The sequence below is a fragment of the Marmota marmota genome, unplaced genomic scaffold, assembly GCF_001458135.2.
Source record: "Marmota marmota marmota unplaced genomic scaffold, marMar, whole genome shotgun sequence".
In the NCBI taxonomy this organism is placed as follows: domain Eukaryota; kingdom Metazoa; phylum Chordata; class Mammalia; order Rodentia; family Sciuridae; genus Marmota; species Marmota marmota.
In genome coordinates this window covers 3,133,706-3,160,423 of record NW_026000241.1, presented here as the reverse complement: position 1 = coordinate 3,160,423, position 26,718 = coordinate 3,133,706, and the positions used below count along the sequence as shown (strand labels likewise).

Below are 26,718 nucleotides of genomic sequence, written 5' to 3'. Positions count from 1 at the left end.
TTGGGGGGACACAGATTTCCAAGAATTGGGAAAATGACTCCTCTAGGGACTTTAATTGTCAACACAAACACCCTGAATTCTGGCTTATCCCACTCAGAAACCACAGATCATTTAAAATCTGTTTTGAATCCAAAGGCACTATCTGGTCTTGGGGCCACACAATGTAACCCGAGAGCCTTTCTGGACTGGAGGCAGCAGATCCTTTCATCCCAAAGGCAATCAACAAAACCAGGAAAACCCACAGCCAGGAACCCTAAAAAAAACGAGCACACAAAAGGTGTCAGAAGTAAACACACACAAAAGAAAACCACAGAAACTTGGGTCTGATGATGAAAGAGGAAGAGAAGTCACTTTTAGACCAGCAATTGCCTCCGTCGACCTTGCGATCCCTGTGTCCAGTCTCATGAGATTCCCTGAGACTGCAGAGGTGGCTGGCTGAGGGCACAGGAGGAGGCCTGCAGAGCTGGCCGCGTGGCCTGCACCACAGAATGCAGGGGTCATTTCTGGCAGGTACGTGAGCGTGGTGGTCACTGCTGTGACCCTCCCCATCAAGGGGTTACTTGGTTCAGTCATTATCTAGGTTTTCCTTCTGCTTTGAATATTCTCTCCGTCTTCCCTTCATTTCTGGCTTCCACCCAAATCTCACTAGGCTGTTGACTCTCCCTGACATTTTCCACAAGGTCCAGTCCAGTGAGATTTTCATCTCCCTCTTCTTCTGTTTCTTTTTTTTTTCTCCTAATTGCCACCCTCCCTGCCTTGAATACCCTGTGCACCAGCGCCACCCCGATTCATTTTCCTTCCTATCATGCTGTTCTTTTCTCCTCCTTTTTCTTTTTCCTGTGCCGAGAATATTAATTATAATGACCAACACTTTTGAGTACTCATCATGCATCTAACATGTACAGATAGTCCCCAAATTATGAGGGTTCAGCTTGCAATTTTCCAACCTGGCAATGAAGTGTACCTAGACAACTGTTCTGTTCTTCACTTTCGAGGGCAGTACTGGAATATTGCATGAGATATCCAACACTGGATTATAAATAGGTTTTCTGCGAGACGGTTTTGCCCAACTGAAGGCCAAGGTAAGTGTTCTGAGCTCATTGAAGTTGGGCTCTGCTAAGCTGTGCTGATCACTAAGTTATGTGTATCAACTTGTGATATTCAACTTGTGCTGGGTTTATCAGAATGTAACCTTACGCTGAAGTGAAGGGCATCCATGTAATCCCATTTAATCCTCACAGTAGACCAGGGGGGTGGGCACTATTATCCCCATTTCACAGATGACAAGATATGGACACAGAGAGGTTGTTATTTGTCTGAGGTCAAACAGCTGAGAACTATTCAAATGAGAGAGACAGGATTCATACCCAAGGCTTCTGGCCTGAGATCTGTACTATACTGCTCCTCCCACAGAATTCTGCCTGGAGAGCTCAATCTTTCCACTCCCTGTCTCTTGTGATTCTATGGCTTTAGTGACCACCTCTTTGAAACCCCATTTTTGAAACCCCATCCATCCTTCAAATAATATCAACAGCCACAATATCAAACAAAGCTTCATTTCATTAAGCACCTGTAGAGGGTTGGGGCAGTAGCTCAGGGCAGAGCCCTTGCCTAGCATGAGTAAGGCACTGTGTTCGATCCTCAGCACCATGTAGAAATAAATGAATAAAATAAAGGCATTCTGTCCGTCTACAACTACAAAAAAAGTTTAATTAAAAAATAATTTTTTAAAGGCACCTAAAGAAGCCTGATTTCAGGCTAAAATTGCTTTCCACTCATTGTAACACAGGGTCCTCATATTATAGATGAGAAATGGCATCGTGGAGAAGTTATGTGGATTGCTAGAAGTGTCACTGCCACTTAGATATTAAAGTCTATTGCCTGCTTCTGAAACTATCAAAATACATCACCTACTTGGAGGCAAATATCCTCACCTTTGCAGACCCCAGCAGAGACTCTCACATATAAAAGGTGTTCGGTATATATCTGTGGAATCCAAGGTGAGACAAGCTCCAAGCAAGATTTTTCCTGGTTTTGTTTTTTGGTTGGTTTGTTTTTGTTTTGATGGTGTTTGTGGTTGTTGTTGTTGTGTTTTTTTTTTGTTGTTGTTGTTGTTTTTTTTTTTTTTGCAACTGGAAGAAGAGTCCTGGATATTTCTAAGATGGATTCTTTGTGAATTTCAGTTATCCATGGACTCTCTGCCCACATCATTAGACAGAAGTAGCTTGTGTGGTGGAATGGTCATCAAGTCAAGAATTAAAATAGATTCTAATCCAAATGATAATTGAAGTAGCAATGATGGGGTGCATGTAACACGTTCCACATGTTCCCCAATTTAGCTCCTCGCCACAATCTCATGAAGTAGGCTGTGCTGGACCATATAAGGAAACAGAGAATTCAAACAGCCTGACCAAACTTGCACAACGAGAGTCCTAGCAACTTAACTCCTGAGGACCTCTTTCCTCATCCACAAAATGAGTCAAGGAGTGACTTCTAATTTCTTAGAACTCTGGGCTTCTGCTCTGCTGAATGACCCTTTGGAAACTCTAATTTAAGACACATTCACCCATATTAGCAAGTTTGGGGTTAGTAGCTTGTACAAAGACTCATCTTAAACATGACGGTGCCCAGACAAGGAGCTACTCTATTCAGACACATATTTTACCATCTGGCTCTGTGAACTAGTTATATTTGGGAAGGTGTGAAGCTTAAGTGTCTGCTGCAACATTAATTGTTGCACAAAAATAAAAGGAAGGGAGTTTTTAAGGAAACATGGAAGGGTCAGGCCATGAAGCAGTTCATAGCTGTCTTAGTCAGTTTTCCATGGCTATAACAAAATACCTGATATAAATAACTTAAAGGATGAAAGACTTATTTGGGCTCACAGAGAAATCAGAGATTTCAGTCCAGGCTTGCTGGGCCTCATTTCTTTGAATCTGTGATGAAGGAGGACACCACTAAGGGAAAGCCTGGTGGAGCAAAGTTGTTCACCTCATGGTGGCCAGGTGAAAAGAAAGAGAGAGGAAGGGGCTCAGGTCCCACGGTCCCCTTCAAAGGCATGCCCCCAATGACCTAACTTCCTCCCATTAGGCTCCACCTCTTAAAGGTTTCTCCACTTCCCAATTACACCATAGGCTGGCAACTCAGCCTTTACAGATGATGGGCCTTGGGACACTCAAGATCCAAACTTCAGCAGGAAGAGCATCCTGAATTATCCACGTGGGCCTAATGTCATCGCAAGGGGAAGGCAAGAAAGAAGAGATCACAGTGGCAAATCTAAAGGTGGAGTAAGTCAAGGAACATGGGCCTCTTTTACAGGCTAGAAAAAGCAAAGCCAAAAGTTTAGCCTGGAGAGACTGATTCCAGACGTCCAACCTCCACAACTGTAAGAGGATATGTTTGAGCTGAGTTAAGCCACCAAGTTCATGGTCATTTGTCATAGCAGCCATCAGAGACCCTTGGAGGTCCCGATGGGTTTCATATCACTCTTTCTCCAATTCCTGAAGGATCGCTGCCAGATTTCTCTCCCAAATCCTGCCGTTGGTCTGGATTGACCCAAAATGACTAAATAAGTTAACTGGACTTTGAGACTCAGATCTGGATCTCAAGATGGGGAAAGAGGTCATGAGCCGAGGAAGGAAGGTAGCCTTTAGAAGCTGGAGGACGTGGATTCTTCCCTAGAACTTTCAAAAGGAACCAGGGTGGGTGGGTGGATGGATGGATGGATGGATGGATGGATAGATTTGAGAAGGGATTTGTTAGGGAATTTTCTTACATGATTATGGAGACTGAGAAGTTCTACAGCTGTCCATCTGCAAGCTGAGACCCAGGGATGTCAGTGTGGCTCAGTCCAAGTCCAGAAGCCTCGGCACCAGGGAGGTTGATGGTCTAACTCTCAGTTCAAAGCTAAAGACCTGAGAACCCAGGGAATGGGAAAGGGTACTCCTGGCAAAAGTCCCAGAATCCAAATGTCAGAGAACTTGAAGTCCTGTCTGGCATCCAAGGGCAGTAGAAGACAGGTGCCCCAACCCCAGGAGACAGAGGAAGCTCACCTTCCCTTTGCCCAGCCCTCAGCCGGTTGTATGGTACCTGCTCTCCATAAGGGAGGGGGGAGATCCTCCCGACTCAGTCCACCAACTCAGGCCAATCTCCAGAAGCACCTCACACCCACACCCAGGTATAAAGCCCAGCCAGTTCTCTAGGTATCTTTTTACCCAACCAAGACAACGTAACTAAAATTAACTGACCCAGGTATTATGGAGATAGGACTGGGCTTTGCCCAACTCCACCCCAAGATATTAATGACTGATAGAGGGTGATTCATGAGTTGAGAGCTTCAGTTCTTCCAGGTGAAAAGAGTTATGGAGGTGGGTGGAGGTGGCTGCTGTACCGAACTCCACTTAGAAATTATTAGGGTAATTTTATGTCATGTGTAGGTTACCAAAATAAAATGATGGGGGGAGACATTAGTGAGTGCTGTGATTTGGATGTGTTCCCCCAAAGTTCATGTGCTGGAAACTTAATCCCCAGGGCAACAGTTTTGAGAGGTGGAACCTTTAAGAATGGATTTCATGTCATGACCATGGGAGTTGGTTCATTATCACAGGAGAAGCTTCCTATAAAGGATGACATCCCCCCTCCTCTCCCCACCCCCTCTCCCTCTCTCTTCCAGTTCTGCTTTCTGGCATGTTTTGATGCAGCAAGGCACCTCTAACCACAAAAATATAACGGGCACCTCACTTGGACTTCCTAACCTCTAGAACCATGAGTCAAATTTCTGCTCATTATAAATACCCACTCTCTGGTACTGTGTAATAGCAACATACAACAAACTGAAGCAGTGACGAAGATAGATTTTACTGGATTGTTCACAAGCCAGATGAAGGGGAGATTGCATCACGGGGCATGTTGCATTTTACTCAAAAAAATTATGATTCCCACCTCCTCACTTCACAGCCACCAGTTGCCACATGTCCTCTCTGCTGATACACAGTCCTTGGAGGAGTTACTGGAATCTTTCCTCAATTTTCTCATGTCTCTCCCTTCTGTTCCAGGACTCTGCTTTCTGCTGAGCTTGTCTGGAGCTGAGGCTCAGGTTGCCAAAGGTGAGTGTTCGGAGCCTAACAGGTGGCTGTGAATCAGGGGTGGACCTGGGGCCACACCTGTCCTCAAACACGGGAGGTCTTTCCATCTTACAAAGTCTTCTTCAATCTCTTCCTTCAGTGTGCTGTGGTTTCCATTGTAGAGGTCTTTCACTTCTTTGGTTAGATTGATTCCCACGTATTTTATTTTTTCAAAGCTGCTGTTTTCCTAATTTCTCTTCAGCGGATTCATCATTGGTGTATAGGAATGCAACTGACTTTTGGGTATTAATTTTATGTCCTGCTACTTTTCTGAATTTATTTATGAGTTCTAGAAGTTTTCTGGTGGAGTTTTTTGGGGTCTTCTAAATATAGAATCATGTTATTGGCAAATAGACTTTCATATCCCTTTAATTTCTTTTATTTAATTGCTCTGGCTAGAGCTTCAAGGATTATGTTGAATAGAAGCCGTGAAAGAGGCCACCCCTGTCTTGTTCCAGTTTTTAGAGGGAATGCTTTCAACTTTCCTTTTTTTCAGAATAGGGTTGGCCTTGGGTTTGACACATATAGTTTTTATAATGTTGAAATATATTCCTACTATCCCTAGTTTTTCTAGTGTTTTGTATGTGAAGTAGTCTTTATTTTGTCAAATGCTTTGTCTGCAGCTATTGAGATAATCATGTGATTCTTGTCTTTAAATCTATTGATGTGATGAATTACATTTATTGATTTATTTATTACATTTATTGATCGGTATGTTGAACCAACCTTGCATTCCTGGGATGAACCTCACTTGATCATGATGCACTATCTTTTTAATATGTTTTTATGTGATTTCCCAGAATTTTATTAAGAATTTTTGCATCTATGTTCATCAAGGATGTTGGTCTGAATTTCTTTCCTTGTGTTGTCTTTGTCTGGTTTTGGTATCAGGGTGATGGCTTCATAGAACAAGTTTGGAAGGGCCCCCTCCTTTTCTATTTCATGGAATAATTTGAGGAGGATTGGTGTTCGTTCTTCTTTAAAGGTCTTGCAGAATTTGGCTGAGAATCCGTCTGATCCTGGGCTTTTCTTTATTGGTAGGCTTTTGATGGTGTCTTCAGTTCAGTTTCATTACTTGAAACTGATGTTTAAATTTTCTCTGTTCTCCTGGTTTAGTTCCGTAGGTCATATGTCTCAAGAAATTTGTCAATGACTTCAAGATTTTTCTAATTTTCAAAATCGTTTCTGATGATCCTCTGCATTTCAGTAGTGCCTGTGGTGACGCTTCCTTTTTCATTCATGAATTTTAATAACTTGAGTTTTTCCCTCTTTCTTCTGGTTAGAGATAATACCTTGCCTTCTAGCAGATAATAATGGAAAGAAATGAGAAATCAACAAGATACAAAATAGAGGGCTGGGGATGTGGCTCAAGTGGTAGCGCACTCGCCTGCCATGCGTGCGGCCCAGGTTCGATCCTCAGCACCACATACAAAGATGTTATGTCCGCCAATAACTAAAAAATAAATATTAAAAATTCTCTCTCTCTCTCTCCTCTCTCAAAAAAAAAAAAAGATACAAAATAGAAGCTTCTCTAACACCTGGATATGGAATGCCTCCAGCATGGATTGCTCTTTTTGCTGAGGAATTGCGTTGGCTGTTCTGGGTCTTTGGTTTTTTCTCTGTGTGTTCAACCCCAGGGCTGCAGATGCCCCAAGCATACTTTCTACTCATCCCAAAGAAATAACTTGGAGAGCTCAAGGGAGAGGTTTGGAACATTTGACCCCTTCCTCCTCAGCAGCAGGGGGTTGGAATACAGGGAGGACTGCCCGGTGCCTACAGAATGGGGACTATCTAGGGCAGGTTGCTGGCCACTGCCCAGAAGGGTCTCTTCAGATGTCTTGTGGGTACATTCCTCTACTTCCCAACCAGGGTCGCTCTGTTTGGATCTTCTCCTGAGGACTGGGGATGAGGGAAGTGGCCAGCTCCCCCTCCCCATTTCCTTTGTTACCCCCATCTTTAGAGACCTTCCCTCACCATGAGCTTTCTTAGGCGCTGATTAGTGTTTGACCCGACACTGTGAATTTTAGGATTTTTTTTTCCTAGTTCCATGAACAATGTCTGCTATCTTGACGGGGACTGCATGGAACCTGGAGGTCACTCTGGCAAAATGGCCATTGTATCAATATTCATTCTGCTGACCCGTGATCGTGAGGGCCACATGAGGTTTGACCTGCCTCTCTTCTCCCGGCAGGCCCTTGCAACCGGTGCCCCTTGCACGGATACTGCGTCAACAGCACTCACTGCACCTGCAACCCTGGATTTATTTCTGGATCTGGGAAGCGATTTTTCACATACCCCCTGGAGAAATGTAAAGGTAAGGGGCGTTTTGCATGAGGGTCGGTGGAGGCATCGTGAGGGATGCAGGAGAGAGAATTCTGGGGAATCGGCCCTGCTGAAAACTGCCACTCAGCCTCTGCCGAGAAAGAGACACCTTGAAGAAGTCGGAAACAGCTGTGCTCTCAGCTGGGCGCGGTGGCACAAGCCTGTCATCCCAGCCCCTGGGAGGCTGAGGCAGGAGGATCTTGAGTTCAAAGCCAGCCTCAGCAATTTAGTGAGGTGCTAAGCAACTCAGTGAGACCCTGTCTCTAAATAAAATATAAATTAAGGCTGGGGAGGTGAAAGAGCGAACAAGGCTCCTTGTCGGAGAAAATGCTGGTTTATTGAGGAACAGCTCTGCATATTTATAGAGCCGGGGGTGGTTTGACAGTTATGACAGTTTAATGGTTGAACAGTTTGACTGTTGGCATGGGGTGCTTTCTAATTGGTGGGTAAGGATCATGTGAGTCAGCAGGGCTAGTCTGATTGGTGGGTAAGGATCATGTGAGCCAGCAGGGCTCACCACTGAATACTCTTCTGGGGGGGGGGGGGGGGAGTTAGTCTTTGGAGCCAGGGTGACTCCCAACAGGAGGTGGCTCAGGGGTCGAGGGACCCTGAGTTCAATCCCCAGGTACCCAAAAAAGAAAGGCAGGTTCTTCCGGAATCTACCTGGGTCTCCATTTCCTCCTTTATCCCTCTGGGCTGACAATGCTGACTTCACAAGTGGTGGGGGGCCTGTAGAGGATGGTGAATGTGACAATGCTTCTGGAAAAGCATAGTGTCATTTAAAAAAAAATGAGAGAGAATAATTACTGAAGCAGGAGGAAATAAAAGCTTCAGCTGAAACATTTCTCATATAAAGTTCTGTGGTCACCCAACATGCCAACTGCAGTCTCCATTCAATGATGGAAACATACCGTCCCATGGGATAAAAAGCGCTCAGGGTGGGAATTGGCAGGGGGTTGTTCCCCTTCCGGAGTTCAAGCTCCCTCTTGGGGGGAAGCCTGCAGGCAGGAACTGGCAGTGTCTCTGGCTTCCCTTCTCTTTCCCCCACTTGGCCCTTCCTTCCAGAATCTTGGTAGAAAAGAAACCCTGAAGGGAGAGGAAGAGCAAGGAGTCTACACCCGGCTCAGGCTGGGTCGTGGTTTAGCTTCCATGTTCCTGAGACACAGCAGATACTTTGAGGGTAAACTTTGCCAGATCTTTGGGGAGCAGGCCCCCATCCCCCCACCACTCTCCTGCAATTCTCTTGATGACAGCAAGTTCCTCCCTGCACCTTCCTCACCTGCGAACCCTCCAGTCTCCAGGTACCCTCCACTCGCCGAGTGGCCACCCCTCACCAGCAACCTCCACACTCTGCTCACCTCCAGTCCTGGGGAGACACTCATCTACCTTTAGCCCAAGGAATACGGAAGGGGAATGTGCACAGGTGCACCTCCCTGGCCCCGTCGCCAGCCAGTGGCTCACTCTTTAGACTTTTCCGAGGGAAGCAGGCACCAATCAGTTTGATCCCCACAAAATGCAAGAAGTAACAAGCCTGGAGCACTCCTTAGCCCCCTCCCTCTCTCCTCAGCTGAGAAGGGGAGCTCACTATGTGGCACCTGCTCTCTCCAGATAAATCCTTCCTCTCTTACTTGCCCACTCCCAACCCGTAACTCACCTGCCTCTGATAAAATTCATAGCGGGACCCTCTCCTTTCAGTTTCCTGCCTTGGGTTTCCTATAGGGCATTTCCAAATGTCCACCCAGCCCGCCATGGAGGTAGTGTGAAGTCCGTTCTCCAAGAGGCCCCCTGGGCTCCCTTCCATCCAGACCCAGCAGTCACACACCTAGGAGAACCAGAGATGTGGCGGTACATGGAGGGGGAAAAGAAAAACCCCATCCAAAAATGCTAGAATCCTTCATCTGCTTCTAAGAGATTTTGGTAATGCATGGAGCCCAGCATGCCTTAGGGGCCAGGAAATGTCTCCAGCTCAGGCTGGGAATATTTCTCTTTTTTTTTTTTTTTTAGTTGTTGATAGACCTTTATTTTATTGGTTATTTGTGGTGCTGAGAATTGAACCCAGTGCCTCACACATGCCAGATAAGTGTGCTACCGCTGAGCCCCAGCCCCAGCCCCAGGCTGGGAATATTTCACATGGATTCCAGAAACCAGACAGTCTGTCCCACTCTGTTTCACTGTCTCAGCCTGCCAAGGTGATCACAATGCTGAGAAACACCTTCAGAAGGAACAAAATGAGAGTTTGCAGCCTTCATCCTTTGACCAAGACCTGGGGTCGCCACTCATAAAAACATGATTGTTCTTGCTACCTATTGGGGCATTTTAAAAAATACCCCAAAACCAAGACTCTTCAAACCAGCATTCTGTTTTTCTCATAATTCTATGAGTCAGGAGCTCTGGAAGGACATGGCCAGGGGTCTCAACTCCATTCCACCAATGTCCACTGAGACAGGAGGAGCCGCCTCCAAGATAGCTTATTCTTTGACACGTTTGGTCAAGCCTCTCTCCCTCTTTTTTTCTCTCTATCCTTTCATCCATCTCTTTTTTTCTCTCTCTCTCTCCCTCCAGAATGTTCTCACTGGGCCTGATGGTCTCAGGGGAGTCAGTCGGCTTGAAGCTGCTGCACCCTAATCCTGCTTCAGTCACCCACAGCCTTCTCCCCCCCTGTCTTCACATGGCATTTTCTTCTTCTTAGAGGGACATCAGTCACATGAACCTCATCTATTTTTTTTTTTTTTTTGGTACTGGGAATTAAACCCAGGACACTCAACCACCGAGCCACATCCCCAGCCCTTTTTATATTTTATTAGAGATAGGGTCTCACTGAGTTGCTTAGTGCCTCACTAAATTGCTGAGGCTGGCTTTGAACTCACCATCCTCCTGCCTCAGCCTCCCGAGCCTCTGGGATCACAGGTGTGTGCCACCGTGCCTGCCACAACCTACCTCTGAAAAGACCCTATTTCCAAGCAAAGTGAAACTCACAGGTTCAAGGTTGGGACGACGTCTACACTAGCAGGCATGGTCAGTATCCAGCATATCCTTATATCCAGTATCCTTGACATTTCCCCCCATTCCTCTGCATACCAAATATGAGGTCTTTTCTGGATACTGGAGACCACTCAGCCCCAGCTCATGAGAGGCAGAAAAGCTGGCTGCTTCCTGGGAGCGTCAGCAACAGTGCCTGTTGGTGGGTAAACGCCCACGTCTTCTCCCTTCTGGAGAGATAATGCTGACATGTGTGCTCTACATTGCCTCCCAGAGGTTCTCAGAGGAACTGCACCCCAGTTGCCCACTACGGAAATTTGCTAAATAACATCCCTTTCATCATCTGCCTTCCCTTCTCTTTCTCATTTCACCACTTCTCTCTTAAGTGTTTTCTGGAATCAACTCCCAAATAAAGCGCTTGCACTTGAATCCTTGCTTCCATGTCTCCTTCTCAAAAAACCCAAGCAAAATCAACCAAGAAAGAACAAAGACAACCACTACCTAAACGAATTTATCTCCAATACCCAGGACAGACCCTGGGGGAAAGGGCACAGCGTCTGGCACAGAGTAGATGCTCAATAAATGTCCATTGGATGACTGGCCAAATTTTCCCTTTGTCTTTCAGATATCGATGAGTGTAAACCGCCCATCAGTATATACTGCGGATTGAATGCTGAGTGTAAGAATGTCGAAGGAAGTTTTCACTGTCGCTGCGTGCCTGGATATGAGCTCCTCTCCGGAGATGTGCAATTCAACAATTCCAATGAGAACACTTGTCAGAGTAAGGCAATTCTTGTCCTCTCGTCTCCCTCCCTCATTTTTCATTGAGTCTAACACGGTGGGGGCGGGGGGCGGACAAAGAAACAGATTTTCTTATTATGGGATCAGATTATGTTTCTATTTCCTGGAAAGAAGAGAACAAAGAGAAGGAGGAAGTCCAAGTTCAAGGGAATAGTGGAGTAAGGAGGGCAAGTGTAGTCTGGAGATGGAGGGAGTAGAAGGTGGTGATTGAGACAGAATCCTTTGAACCACAAAGAAGAAACTAACTCAGGCTAACTTGTGTGTTCCTATGAATGCATGGAACTCAAGGCCAAGAATGCAGCTGGGATTTGGAATTAGCCGGAACGGGTGACCCCACACCATCAGCATGCTCCCTCCACCTTAGTCACCCTCTCGTGTCTGTTCCTTTCTTCTTTTCCCTGAAGGCTGGCTCTGCTTCCTAGATCACAGCACAGAAAATGACCACCCTCAGCTCCACATCTTACCCTGTCTATGGCTCCAACCAAAGAGAGCTTAATGAACCCTCTCTTCAACCTACTTGCAAATTCTTTGGAAATGGGCAAAATGTTACAGTTTAAGTCATGTGCCCACCCTTGGGTCTGTGCCCACCAAAAGTTCCATATTCTATAAACTTAACCATTCCCATGGAAATCACCTATGGGGGAAGTCTATATGCACAAATCAACAGGTCCTGTAACCACGTGACTTTGCATTCTTGGGAAAGGATGGTCACCGTCAAGTGCCAACTTGCCCTCAGATTTTCACCCACTCTTTTTCATGTCCTGTTTTATTTCACAGAGAGCTTTACCAGCCCTGAGCTATTGGCCACAGTTGGCCTCATAGAAGAGAGACAAAACTAAATTTGAGGAAGCTACTTTGATAAGAAAATAATGATGCTAATAGCTATTCTTCTTATCATTATTCCTTATTTCCCTTGTGCCACATCCTAGGGTCTCCACTAAATGCTGCCCATGCTTTATGTCATCTGCAGTAATCCTGTGAAGTAAGCATTGCAGATGAAAGACACTGAGACATCCAGAAACTCGAAAGTCTGCTGATAGTGAGGTCGGTCATCCATAAACAGGTTTTTAATTTAGGTCAGCCTGACTTGAGGATTCAGTCATGATTCTCTTCCTGTATTCTCACCTGGGTCTCATGGCAGCCCACGAGGGACATGGAGACTCTTTTTCTAGTAGGAAAATAATAATTATCCCTCTTGATCAGTCAGAATCTAGCCTGAAAACAGAAACCACACCAGATGCTTTGAACAAGAGGAATTTCATTTCAGGACTTGGTACTGGTAAAGGAATTTCTGAGATGTCAGAAAACCTTCTTCCCGAGCTCTCTTTGAGAAATAAAACTTGTACCTAGCATGCAAGAGGCCCTGCATTTGATCCCCAACACGGCAGAAGAAAAGAAACTTCCTCATTTTATACATTAAGTTCTGCAGATTTGTTCCGTTCATTTTTCTATAGATGGTTTTGTTAAACCACTTTGACTGTGGTGTTATTCATTTCCAAATTAGAAATGATAGACTTTTTGCTTTGTAAAAAGTCGTATCTGCATTGTGATAATATGGGACACCCTAATAACCTTACAGACAATTTTCACTTATACATTTATATGCTTGAAAGACCAAGTTTACCCAATCTACATGGTACTGTTGTATTGTAGGTAGTTCATGCTAAAATCATATTATAGATGCTCAATAAATACTGATTGAATTAATATTGGGGGAACCAGGGGTAGGATGTAACTCAGTGTTAGAGCTACAGAGGGCGCTCTGGTGCAAGGACCTGAGATGATTGATAGATACATAGATAGGTAAAAAATTTTTCCAGCTTTGAAAGGCCACGGGAAAGTTCAGCTCCTAAACAATATTGCTTTAGTAACAACATTTTTTGCACCAAGGGTAAGATGCCTGCAGTGTCCAAATTGACATTACCATATTTCCCAAGTGGAATCCTCACCAGGGTCTTGGACCTGATGGGCTCCATGTCTGAGATGGGGGTCCAGGTGGGAAAAGTGACAGAGAAGGGGAGGTTACTGAGCCAATCTACACGGTAGTGTTGTATTGTAGTTCATGCTAAAATCATATTATAAATGCTCAATAAATACTGAATGAATTAACATTGGGGGAGCCCAGGGTAGGGTTCCCACCCCTTCCTCCCTTCCTTTCATGTTCGTTGCCACAAGCTCACACTTTCAATCATGGTTGTAAAGTGAGCAAGTGGAAGAATGAACTCCAACCGCACCAGACTCTTCCCAGGCAGCGGGCACCTCTGCCCACCAGACACGAACTGACCGAGGCTCCTCCTGGGCTTCACCTAGTTAGACTCACCTTATTTTAGAAGAGAAGAAAATTCCTTTGGTTATTTTCCTGATTTCAAGAGTTCTGCACAATGCTTTTAAAGAGATTGACCCCATTTGGAGTTGATTTTTAACCACAGTTGGAAGGTCCAAGCCACTTCCCGCCATGACAAAGTTTATTCAGCCTTCAGTCAAAATGACATATTTCTACCATGAACATGGTGTCCTATAACAAACACACCTCAGGTGGTAGGTAGGTCAGTGTTCCTGGAGTCTGAAGACAAAGCCATCAATATTACAGGAAAGCTCTGTGCCCTTGTTAGCAAATAGACTCAGCTGAAAACCACAGACTTCACCTCGGCCTGATGGTCACAGGTAGGTAACATTGCTGGCCTTTCCCTGGATTTCTAGGACAGAAGTGGTCACCTTCACAAGGCGCAGGCAGCAATCAAAGGTCTTCGTGGATGCTCCGAATCTGCGTTGACCTGTAGCTTGGCTTTCGCCTGAGTCACTGGGCTAAAGAGAGCAAAGAACTTTCCCGTAACATTATTATGATTCTCAGGCTGACTTTAAAAAACCTGAGGCTTCTAACTTTCCATTTCCTCGGCCGTTTCAGTTACAATGTCCAGGCAAAACTGAATTGGAGAACGGACACCTACACTTCTGCCTCCTCTGTGGAGGGGTTTGCCCGCCACGCGCTGTTCCCGATCATTCTTCCTGGAGGGGGCTGTCTTGCTGCTGTAGGAGGTTGAGCAGCATCCCGGCCCCACCCACTAGAGTCCAGGGGTATCCACCCAGGTCAGACTTCACCAAATGTCTCCTGGGGCACAAAATCACCCCGCTAAAAATCCCTCAGGCTGTGAGCCCCAAACAAGCAAGCAACCCTGTCAGTGAACGTAACGGGGGACACAGCCCTGCAGGGCAGAGCGGTGAGCCGCCCCTCTTCCTCCCACCAGTAACACCTCTCTGTGTCCTCTACAGATATCACCTCCTCAAAGACACCCAACGGCCACACAGAGGTGAGTGAAGGCCAACCCTGGAACCTAGCCAGGTTATGAAAATCAGGTAACTGATATTCACAAAGTCAGCACGTGGAGGGGGTTTAGGGCAGGAGACTTGTATTATTATGAACGTGTAATATTAGCTACTCATAATGGTGTATTATATGATAATGTACTGTATCTTGTGTTATTATGTATTAGATAATATTCCTACGTTACCCAGTACTATATGTATTGTTTAATTATATTATATAGTATAATTATATTACATTCTTATAATAGTACTGTTATATATTACTACTTATATGATTTAATTATACATTATAAGGTAGTATTGATTATATATTATATTACATACAATTATATGACATAGTATTAGTTTATGATACTATTATATTAGACAGCAAGATAAAGATAAATGGTAAGTAGTAGATACATAGATAGCTAACAATTCATTATAAGGAGCCAGCTCACATGATTATTGGAGTCTGTCTGTAGTGGGCTAGCCCGTCAGGTGCTCTGTAGCTGGACACCAGGGAAGCAGATGGATTATTGCTCTACTTCAAGGGTTGGCAGGCTTGAGTCATAAGAAGAGCCAGTGCTTCTCACTTGAGTCCATGGTGGGGAATGATGTCCCAGTTCAAAACAGTCAGGTAGGAGGTAATTCTCTTCTATAATCTTTTGGCTCCATTCAGGCCCCCCACTGATTGGATGAGCGCCCCCCCCCCATTTGCTTATCCATTCATTCCCTGATGAATAGTTAGGTTGTTCTCACATTTTGACTATTGCGAGTTGTGCTCTTATGAATAAATACTTGTAGGCATCCCTGATTTCAGTTCTCTTAGGTCTATACCTAAGAGTGAATTTCTTGGTCGTACAGTAATCTAAATTTTTACATATAGGATTCAGAAAGGGCCATCTGTTTGCTCCATCTAGAAACTCACATGATAATGTCATCCAGAAACACACTCACAAAAACATCCAGAAGAATGCTTGACCACATACCTGGGCACCCCAGGGCCCAGTCAAGTTGACACACAAAGTCAACCATCATGTTCTCAGTAATTGATTTACTCACCTGTAAAATGAGGTGATCATGGAACCCACCTCCCTCAATATTTGAGAAGATTAAAAGAAATAACGTCTGTGAAGTACTTGGTGCAGTGCTGACCCAGACAGCATATTACACACGCACTGCCATTGCTGTCTCCAGGAGACCGACAACGTTTACATGATGTGGAATCACATCACATAATAACGCCCAGACTGTGGGCAGAAATAATACCACGCTTACAATAGGAGTTCAAAGAGTGCCACAAATCATCAGGCCATCACAGGAACACTGTGTTACACAATTACATCTTTGAGTTCCTCAGAAAAATTAAATGTAGACTGGCCATGTCATTTGACAAGTCCACCCCTAGGCATACACCCAAGGGACCTGGGACTCAAATACTGTTCATAGCAGCTCTGCCCACAAAAGCCAAAACGTGGGAACAAGCTAAAGGTCCATCAGTGAGGAAATGGATAAACAAAAGGTGAGCTATCCAGACAGTGGGGTATCATACACCATGGAGAACCAAATCTCAATATGTTCCTTGCGAGGTGGAAGAAACTCTAAACACTGTGCTCGGTAAAGAGGCCAGATCCAGGGCAAGGGGTGTAGCTCCATGACAGAGCACTTCTCCATGACCAAAGCAAGAAGGAGCCAGATGCACAAGGTCACATAGGATGACTCCATTCACATGAAATGTCCAGCCATGTGCTGTGGTGGGTGCCTATAGTCCCAGCTTCCCTGGAGGCCAAGTGGGAGGACCACTCGAGCTCAGGAGTCCAGGTCCAGCCTGGGCAACATAGTGAGAACTCATCTCAAAAATAAATAAATAAAAAGTTAGAAATGTCCAGAACAAGAAAATCCACAGGAATAGAAAGAGGACTGGTGGTTGCCCAGGACTGGAGGAGGGAAAGTAGGGGCTACTGGTTACAGAGAGTCATTTGGGATTGACAAAAACATTTTGGAACTGCAGAGGGATATTGGCTGTTCATCGTGAGTGTGTGCATGCCACTGACGTGTTCACCTTAAAACGATAAATTTTAGGTTATGCAAATGTCACCTAAAAATGCATTTCAAAAAAAAATGTCATCTTTCTGGGTTAGAACTACAGTAGCAATTCTTAAGGGTAAAGACTTCAGCACCTACTCTGTGCAAGTGAATTTAAGCCAAGAAGACTTTCATCACCGTTTAGAGGAGAGGGATAGACTTTATGTATCAGGCAGAGTGGGAGGCTACTCCCAAACTAGAAAGCTCAGCTCAGAGCTGGGCACACCTTTAATTCCAGGCACTTGGGAGGCTGAGGCAGGAGGATGGCAAGTTCAAAGCCAGCCTTGGCAACTTAGTGAGACCCTGTCTCCAAAACAAACAAACAAAAACAAAAAAGCTCCAAATTTTCATGAAGACTCATTGAACTAAAAGAGAAAAATGTTTAAAAAGATTTATTTGAACCTCAATTCTGAGAGTTCCTCCAACCCTCTCTCTATTTCATTTTTTGAGTGACACATAATGTGTCCGTATCTATGAGATCCAGCGCGATGCACTTATTCGTGTACAAGAGCAGTTATCAATGCAGGGTAATTAGCAGATTCACACCATGACCCCACCATGGCCTTATAGAGAGTCTACTTAAAGTCTCTCTTCGGTGTGTTATGATTAACTGTACCCACTCTCCTGCTCCACGGAGCACCACAACTCCTTCCTCCTGTCGATCTGTGGCATTGAACCACTGACCGACCTTTCTCCATCCCCTCCCCCTTCCTTCCCTGCCTCTAGTAACCAATTCTATCCTCAACTTCCATGAGATCAAAGTGCTCTGAGCTGGAACTCTTCCATGAGATTCACAGTGAGATCGGGCAGTGTTTGTCCTTCATGGCTTATTTAAATGTCGCTCTGCTCACGACACTTGGGTGTGATACCATTTCCCTCTAAAGAGCATCCACTCATCCCAGGAGCATTTACTGAGCATCTTTGCCAATCTCTATTCCACCTACTGAGAAAGACCTGCAACAAGAAAGGTCCCCGCGCTGATGAAACTCGCCATCTGGGGCTTGATGCCCTCATGAACCCCCTAGAGAGTCGTAAAGTACACGTCTGGCTTCAGCATACCTGGGCTGGGGTTTGAGATTCTGCATTCCTAACAGGCTTCCAGGTAATGCTGCTCCTCCAAGGACCATATTTTGACTAGAAGGATGTAGGGAGATTTAATTCAGCATTAAAAATTTTTCTTTCAAATCACCTTGGCCCTTCCTTCTTCCCCAGCACCTCTCTTGGCTAGTCATCTCTATTAATCTGTTTTTCATTACTATAATGAAACACCTGAGACAGGCTTTCTTTATAAAGAAAAGAGATTTATTTAGTTCTAGAGGTCAATGAAGTTGGCATCAGCTTGGCTCTAGAAAAGACCTCATGATGGCTGGTGTCACAATAATGTAGGGGGCAATAGAAATGCGGGGAGACTCATAATCCCAAACAGGAATCCAGAGAGCAATTCAGAGGTAAAGTTTTCTCCTATCAGAGTTCACTCTCCCAAGAATGACTATAATCTATAATCGCCTTCCAAGGGCACCGCCCTCAATGACCTAAGGGCCTCCCACTAGACCCCGCCTCTTAAAGGTCCACAGCATCTCCCACATTGCCACAGAGAACCAAGCCTCAGCCACAGAACCCTCAGGGTGCGCATTCAAACTGTATCCAAGCTCAGCACCATCGGGGTCACGTCCCTTGGTTTGGAAAGGCCAGTCAGAGTGCTCTGAGCTGGAACTCGGATTCAGGGGTTTCTTGGCTTTGCCTACTGGCACTGGAGACTGGGTCATGCTTGGTAGTGGGCAGCTGTCCTAGTTTCATAGGATATTGAACAGCAAGATGCCAAGAGCAACCTCCCCCTTGCTATAACACCAAAGATTTCTTTCACCACTGGTAAAGGTCTCCAGGGTTGGAGAAAGTGCAGATTCTCCCCCCAGCTGAGAATCACTGGCCTGTTTCAAACTTACCACTATGGAAATAACTAGCCTTTACATGGTGTTTACCAGGCAAAAAGACTGTTCTGAAAGCACAGCTTCTCATAACTCACTCAACTTAAAAAACAAAACAAAAATCTCTATAAGGTCCTGGGTCTGTCTTAGGCACAGAAGGATTGAGTGACTTGCCTAAGGTCACACAGCAGGAATGAATAGTGGAGTCAGGATTTGAACCTGGGTCCTCTGGCTCCAGAGCCTCCTTCCCACTCTCCCTTTGGATAGGAGAGCTACCAGATTTGGTTTCTAAAAATTCTTTATGTCTTCAAAGCTCCAACAGATTGTCAACAACTTTGAGTCACTTCTCACCAATCAGACTTTCTGGGGAGCAGGAAGCAAGCAAGAAGTCGCCTCAACAGCCTCGTCTATCCTCCAGAATGTGGAATCCAAAGTTCTAGAAACCGCCTTGAGAGCCCCAGGACAAAAAATCCAGAAGGTCCAAAACAGTACTGTGGGTAAGAAGACGATAGAGAAGGAATGAACCAGGCTGCGCCCGGCTGACCAGCAGGGCCTGGGTGAAGTAATTAACAAATACACTGCATGAGCCATTTATATCAGCTGCTAGGAAAACAGACTGTTGTGTGAGGAGGGAGGCTGAGAGGGATGACAGGCAGGTGGCAGAACCTCTGGGGAGCCTGACGGGGTGATGGAAATGTCCTACTAGCACAATCGTGTGGTGGCTTCACAGGCGTAAACTCAATGACTTGTTTGCTTTGATGTGTGCAGTTTCTTGGACCTCGATTACACCTCCATGAAGCTGCTTCGCAAAGATATTGAAATCCCAGGGGTTCGGGAGGCTTGGTCAGGAGGATCGCAAGTTCAAAGCCAGTCTCAGCTACTTAGCGAGGCCCTAAGCAACTTAGTGAGAGCCTGTGTCTAAGTAAAATATAAAAAGGGCTGGCTCAGTGGTTAAGCGCCCCTGAGTTCAATCCCCAGTACCAAAAAAAAAAAAAAAAAAAAGATATTGAAGCATGATGGTGCATGCCTGTAATTCCAGCTATCGGGAGGCTGAGGCACAAGGATTGCAAGTTCAAGGCCTGCCTTAGCAAGTTAGCGAGATCTCTGTCAAAATAAAAAAAAAATAAAAAGGGCTGGGGAGTACCTCAGTGGCAGAGTGTCCTTGGGTTCAATACCCAGTACTGAAAATAACAATAATATTACCATTATTATTATTATAATAGACAATGGTCTCCAATCCTGGGTCTATTATTTCGATTTAGAAGGAATTTAATTTTGGGTGCTGAGCCTATAATTTTGACTTAAAAGTAATTTGGGGAGGTGCTGGGGTCTTGTGGTGCTAGGTAAACACTCCACCGCTGACCACACCCCAGCCCACTAGGCAACTTTCAAAGGTCCTTATAACATCAGTAAACTTGACCCTTGCTTTCCTCACCAGCTGTCGAAACTCGAGTGGTTTCAGACAATTGCTCCAAAGAAAGAAAGGCATTCCGCTTACACACCCAGATGAACTCCGTGGACATCCACTGCATCGATGTCATCCAGGGACGCACACAAGGTACGGGCAAGCGGCACTCAGGGCCCTCAGAGCAGGGCCTCGGCCAAGTCCCTGGGAAATGTGCCCTGAAGCCTCCTCCCCAATGGGTTGTTGCCCTTGAGCTTTGCCATTCGAGTTTTTTCCTTTCAAAAATACACAAAGACATCTTCCCCAAGGGGAGGCTTTCTGTTCTGCCGCTTGGAAAAGACTTCTATGAAATTTGGGGATCGGGGGTTAATCTTCCCGTGTCTTGATTTTGCTTTCACCCAAAGCAGACCCTGGGTGAACAAACGTATGGAGTCCATTTGGAAAATGACACCAGAAAACACCAGTGGGTGTATGAGTCGGAGGTCTCCATGAAACCCCACCGACAGGGTGTGGGCCTAGGTGTGTGCTCCCAGGATGACAGAGGCCGGTCGGTCCAAAATCAGCAGAGGCCAGTTGGAGACTGGCCAGTTGGAGACCCAGGGAAGAGCTAATGTCGAAGCTTGAATCCAGAGATACTCAGGAGGCAGAAGTTCCCCTTCTCTGGAAGTTCTCAGTCTGTTTTCTCTCAAGGCCTTCAACTGATTAGATGAGGTCCACCCCCATTTTAAGGAGGGAAATCTGCTTTTACTCAAAATCTATTTACATCAATGTGAATCTCATAAAATTTTTTAAAAAATAAAAAAATAAACCTTTGCAGTAAAATCCAGACTGATGTTGGATCAAATATCTAGGTCCCATGGCCTAGCCAAGTGACACGTCATTACCTAGGTAAAGGCAACCTGTCAGGATACCTGAGCGATCAGGTAACTGCTGGGGCCCAGGGGGCTGCAAGGTGCCCTCCCACTTGGCTATTCCACTTAGGGTAGGGGCTGAGGAGCTGACCACCTGCTCTGGTCTGTTTGTGGGTGGTAAGGGCCCCCTCCAGCCACCCTGTGGGCAGCCAAATACCGTCACTCAGAGGGTCATGCTGCTTGTCATAGAATCCACCTGTAGGTCGGGGTCCCTACAGCAGCTTCTACAGCTCACACAGAAAGCATTGGGTTGTTACCCATTGTCCCGGGATCAGCCGACTTTCTGATTTTTCAAGACAAACCAAAAATGGGGTTGCATAAGGAAAACTTCCAAATTTTAAGTTTGGCAATATTTTTCCTATACTTGCAATTGAAACATGATAGCTAACAGCATAATAAATGGGGTCTGGGTTTATCCATTTGGGTTGCTGCTAACAGATCCTGAGCCTGGGTAATTTACAAAGAACAGAAGTTTGTTTCCCGCTGTTCCGGAGGCTGGGAGTCTAAGATCAATGCACGGGTTCTTGCTGCATCATTCCATCATGGAGAGAGGAGGGGCAGGAGAAGACCAACTCCTTCTAACAACTTCTAGAGTGCCGGTCATGTGTTCATGCAGGCAGAGCCCTTGTGACCCAAACACCTCCCAAAAAGTTCTACCTCCCAACAGAACTGCATGGGGGATTAAATTTCCAGCACACAAATTTTGGGGAACACACTCAGACCTAACAGGAGCCATCAAAGGCTTAATACCTGTAACTAATTCAGGCCATCCTGATCCACCCCATATCTCTGATCAAAGGGAAGCTATGGGTGCTATGGGTCCTATGGATCCTGTGATTTGGAGGCATTCCCTAAAATTCATGTATTGGAAAGTTAATCTCCAAATTCACATGTTGATGGTGTTTGGAGGAAGGCCTTTGGGAAGTGACTAGGATGGGACAAGGTCGGAAGGGTGAGACCCCCATCATCATGGGATTAGCAGCTTTATAAGAAGAGGAAGAGGGACCCAAGTTTGCAGGCTCCACCTTTTGAAGGCACTCTCTTGCCCTTCCGTCTTCCACCATGGGATGATGCAGCAAGAAGGCCCTCATCAGATGCTGTGCAGATATTAACATCATGCCCTGGGACTTCCCAGCCTCGGGAACCGCAAGCCAAATAAGTTTCTTTTCTTTATTAATTACCCAGTCTCTCGTACTCTGTTGTAACCACACACTGACAGTAGGTGTTCACTGAGTTAGACAAATGTTTACAGATCCTCTCTGCCACTCCAGTTTCCCCAGCTGGTGAGTTAGGGGAGAGAGTCTACTAGTTAAATAAAGGGGCATGATGTGTCGGGTGCTTAGGAACGATGAAGAAGGATAGAGAGACATTGGGAAGGAACTGTTTTGTACACCATCCATGAAGCCTCGATTGGGTGATGGTGGAGCAGAAACCTGTGGAAGGCCAGGAACCCCCCAGGCAGCTGTGTGGGGGAGAGTCTTGGAAGCAGCAGGTACAGCGTACAAAGGCAACGACAGGGAGAGTCGAGGAATGGGGAAAAGGCCGATGGGGATGAGGCATCGGATTGAACCCAGGGCCCTGCACACTAAGCAAGCGCTCGGCCACAGAGCCCCAGCCCCAGGCCGCACTGCCCCCCCACACCCCGCTAAAGGCTCCCTTTCCGTGTCCTCAGGTCCCAGTGCGGTTGCTTTCATCTCCTATGCTTCTCTGGGAAACATCCTCAATGCGACTTTTTTTGAAAAGGCCGACGAGAAGGACCCGCTCTACCTGAACTCCCAGGTGGTGAGTGCCGCGGTGGCACCCAGAAGGAACTCGTCTCTCTCCCAGTCTGTCACTCTGACCTTCCAGAACCTGAAGGTGGGTGGAAGCCGCGCTGGCCCTGGTCAGGTTTTGTGAGCCTAAACCCATTTGCATCCTGTTTCCCCACCCCCCTCCACAGGCCACCCCCAGCCAGCCCACCTCCTGGGCCCGTGAAGTGACACCATGCAAGTCCTTGAGATGAGGGAAAGGGCTAAGAATATTTTCATTCTCTCTCCTTGTGGTCTCGCAGTCATACACCATCCGTCTCACCGCAGGATCGATGCCTGTGTTCATAAGAAGTCAGGGACGGCATTGGTGTAAAGGGACTGGGCTCCGAGCCAGTGTGGAAGGAAACCAGGTCTCAGTCTCTGTTTTCACTGGATTCCCACAGGGAGGGGCGAGGTCTAAAGCCAAGAAAATATCATAAAAGTCTGGCCCCCAACAGCCCTGGCTTTATTTTACCTTATGTAAATAGAGCTGAGGCTACACAGCAGGTGTCCTGACAGCCACTTAGAATGTGGATTAACTTGGGAGACACTGTGCTAAGTGAAATAAGCCAGGACAGAAAGACAAGCCCCGCCTGGTTTCACTCTCACGGAATCTAAGGAACTTGGCCTCCTAGAAACTGTGAGTCCAATAGTGGCCACCAGAGACCATGGGGAGGGCAGACAGGGGTGCGGGAGGTTAGTCCATGGGACAAAGTTGCAGTTTACATAAGGAAATAAGTTCTGCCATTTTATTACATAATAGGATGACTTTAGTTAACAATAACAATTGTAAATTCTATGTTTCAAAATAGTTAAAAGCCAAGATTTTTAATATACTCACCAAAAAAAAAAAAAAAGTGATATAGGAGCTGGGGCTAGGGCTCAGTGGTAGAGCACTTGCCTAGCATGTGTGAGGCACTGGGTTCGATCCTCAGCACTGCATATAAATAAATGAATGAAATAAAGATCCATCAACATCTAAAAATATATTTTTAAAAAGTGATACATACTTGAGGATATATACATACAAATATGCTCAAGTACATATGTATATATGTGATATATATATATCCTCAAATGTATGTGTGTATATAATATACATATATGCATATACCCAAAAGTACGGTATAGTCAAGTGTGATGGCCCATGCGTGGAATCCCAGCTACTCAGGAGGCTGAAGCAGGAGGATTGCAAACTGAAGGCCAACCTGGGCAATTAAACAAGATCCTGCCTCAAAATAAAATTTTTTTAAAAGCTGGGAACATAAGTCAAAGATAGAGCACCCTGGGTTCAATACCACTACCACAAAAAGAGCACAGTATACCCCATAAATGTGTGTAATTACCGGCTATAAACATGCATAATTACAGGTATCGATTAAAGATGATTTTTAAATAGAGGTCCCCTGAGTGGCTCCTAACCCATGAGCCTTCACATGGGCACCCTGGCATGGACCAACCCTGAGAATCACCCTCCCGAGGAGGAAGACCATGAGCTCATTCTGTTTCCAGATGAAACCCAGCAGCCGAAAGGCCTTCTGCGTCTACTGGAAGATCACAGAGGCGGGTGGCCACTGGTCCAGGGATGGCTGTTTCCTCACACAAGTGAACCAAAGTCACACTGTCTGCAGTTCCACGCACCTGTCCAGTTTTGCTGTCCTCGTGGCCTTCACCAGCCAGGTACGCTGTGAGCATTTGACTCTTCCTCATAGGACAGTCATTCATCAGTGTCCATGGACCAGGACCCCATGAAGACACCAAAATCAATGGAAGCCCAAGTCCCTTACCTAAGATGGCATAGCATTTGCATAGAACCAACCCACATCCTCCCATATATTTTAAATCACATCTAAATAACTTACCATACTTCATACAATATAAATTCTGTTCATAGTTGTTATACTGTATTGTTGAGAGAATAATGTCCAAACAAAAAAAACTGTACACATTTAGTACAGATCCAATTTTTTTCTGAATGTTTTCAGTTCAAGATTGCTCGATTCCTTGCTGTGTTAGTCAGATCCCTGCGGCTGTGACAAAATACCTGAGAAAAATCAACTTAGAGGAGAAAAGATTTATTTCAGCTCATGGCTTCAGAGGTTTCAGTCTGTGGTCACTTGACCCTGTCTCACTCTGGGGGGAAATGGGATCAGGTATCATGAAGACAGAGGGAAGGTCAGCAGAGTAGAGTGTTGGCTCTTTCCTCTCATGGTCACAGGAGCTACCTGAAAGCTACACTCCTGCTGCTGCCCCGCATCACAAGAGAATATTATATCATATCACTAGCCCAAGAAAATTACAAAACCCAACACACACTTTCTACTGAATGCACAGCACTTTGGCACCATCAAAAAATCAAGAAACTATAAGTCAAACCATCATAAGTTGGACTCTGCATATTGAATAGGACAAACAGTAGTAAGTTGCAAATGTGTGACAAAGCCACGGAGCTCGAGCTAGGGCGGTCGACTGGGTGGAGAAGTGACCAGGGAGAAGCCAAGCAGGCCTGTTATGCAGAATTCTCTCAGCTTCAACTTCTCCAGTGAGAAGAATGTTACTTTCTCACCCTGGTATAGGGAAATCATCTTCCATATGGAGGTTTCGCCTCTTTCTTTTGAAGAAAAAGAGGAAGTCAAAGTGCTTTTTCTCGTGCCTTCTGGTTTTGGGGGTTTTGTTGGTTTTTTTGAGGGGATGGGGGAAGGTAGTGCTTTTAGATCCAAATAATTCTTCTTGCCAAAGTGACATGTTTGGGGGTGGCCCATCCAGCCACCCATATTTGCATGCATATGTCCAAATGCTTCAAATGTCTACATTGAACAGGTCCATTCTGTTTACTAAATATGCCTCAATAAAGCTGAAAACAGAAAAAAGTCATCTGGTAGACGCTTCCCACCTGTCATCAGGCATCATGCCTGTGTGGGGGACTCCCTAGTCCAGCAATGAGGGGAGGCTGGAACCCCAGAGCAGGGCACGTGGCTGTGAAGGCTCCTCCCTCTGCCCCAGGATGACGACCCCGTGCTGAGCGTCATCACCTGCGTGGGGCTGGGCGTGTCGCTGCTGTGCCTGGTCCTGGCGGCCCTCACCTTCCTCCTGTGCAGAGCCATCCAGAACACCAGCACCTCCCTGCACCTGCAGCTCTCGCTCTGCCTCCTGCTGGCCCACCTGCTCTTCCTCACGGCCATCGACAGAACCCAGCCCAAGGTACCCAGGCGTCCCCGGGGGTGCTGAACCGCACGGGGCTCTAATCAAACGGCCTTAGGTCTGTAAGAGAGGAAAAAACAGTTTCCCTCTGCCCTCCTGAGATCTTAGCTGGGGCTCCGGTAACAAAGACTATGAGCAAGAGAAAGCAGCCCGAGTTTGTCACCAGGTAGATTTCATGTACCGAGGGAGAGAGCAAGGCAATGAGGAACTCTCCAAGAGGTGGCTTAGGACTCGGGTTAGACGGCATCCTCAACAAGGCGGTCAGGTTTGGGAGAAGGTCAAGGTAAAAGAAGAGAAGTTTAGGGTGCCCAGCGGGGGCAATGTGTGGGAAGGCAAATAGACAGGAAATGCTTGGTGGTTAGAGTGTGTTCCTGCTCCAGGCTGAAGAGGATCTGAGTTGTCCTCAGTGATCAACTGTTGTCCTTCCTGGTAGAGAGGAGAGGACGACCCCCCTGTACATGTGTGTCTGCATATATTATTTAAAAGGAAGGAAGGAAGGAATCCTGTCATTTGTGGCAACATGGTGAACCTGGAAGATGTTATGGTATGAAACAAGCCAGGCCCAGAGAGACGAACGCTCTGTGATCTCCTTTGCTTAGAGCATAACGGAGGTCACTCCAGAGGCCGGAGGAGGGGAGGGGCACTGGAGAGAAGTGGTCAAAGGATACAAAATTTCATTTAGACAAGAGGAGTAAGTTCAAGGGATCTATTGAGCAACATGGTCACTTGGGTTAGTAACACTGTATCGTGTTCTTTGAAAAATCACTGAAGGCCAGGGGTATAGCACATGCTCATAATCACAGCAACTCAGGAGGCTGAGGCAGGAGGATCCCAAGTTTAAAGCCAGCCTCAGCAATTTAGTGAGACCCTGTC

The 26,718-nt window shown here is 45.9% G+C and overlaps 1 protein-coding gene across 1 annotated transcript; it reads left to right on the top strand.

Annotated features, from left to right (window-relative positions):
* The first annotated feature begins 322 nt into the window (after positions 1 to 322).
* Adgre3 (adhesion G protein-coupled receptor E3) lies at positions 323 to 26,718 on the top strand. Its single transcript, XM_015489154.2, has 10 exons — positions 323 to 510; positions 5,055 to 5,105; positions 7,315 to 7,437; positions 11,050 to 11,205; positions 14,496 to 14,533; positions 18,855 to 19,038; positions 19,980 to 20,099; positions 22,530 to 22,714; positions 24,157 to 24,324; positions 25,648 to 26,718. The coding sequence occupies exons 1-10, from the start codon at positions 489 to 491 to the stop codon at positions 25,870 to 25,872; spliced, it is 1,272 nt and encodes a 423-aa protein (XP_015344640.1). The 5' UTR covers positions 323 to 488; the 3' UTR covers positions 25,873 to 26,718.

Bases quoted from the DNA above. Each gene is read 5' to 3' on its own strand.
- Adgre3 (XM_015489154.2), top strand. From the start codon at position 489: ATGCAGGGGTCATTTCTGGCAG. The intron at 20,100-22,529 runs GTACGGGCAAGC...CCGTGTCCTCAG, and splicing joins CATCCAGGGACGCACACAAG to GTCCCAGTGCGGTTGCTTTC. The intron at 24,325-25,647 runs GTACGCTGTGAG...CCTCTGCCCCAG, and splicing joins TCGTGGCCTTCACCAGCCAG to GATGACGACCCCGTGCTGAG.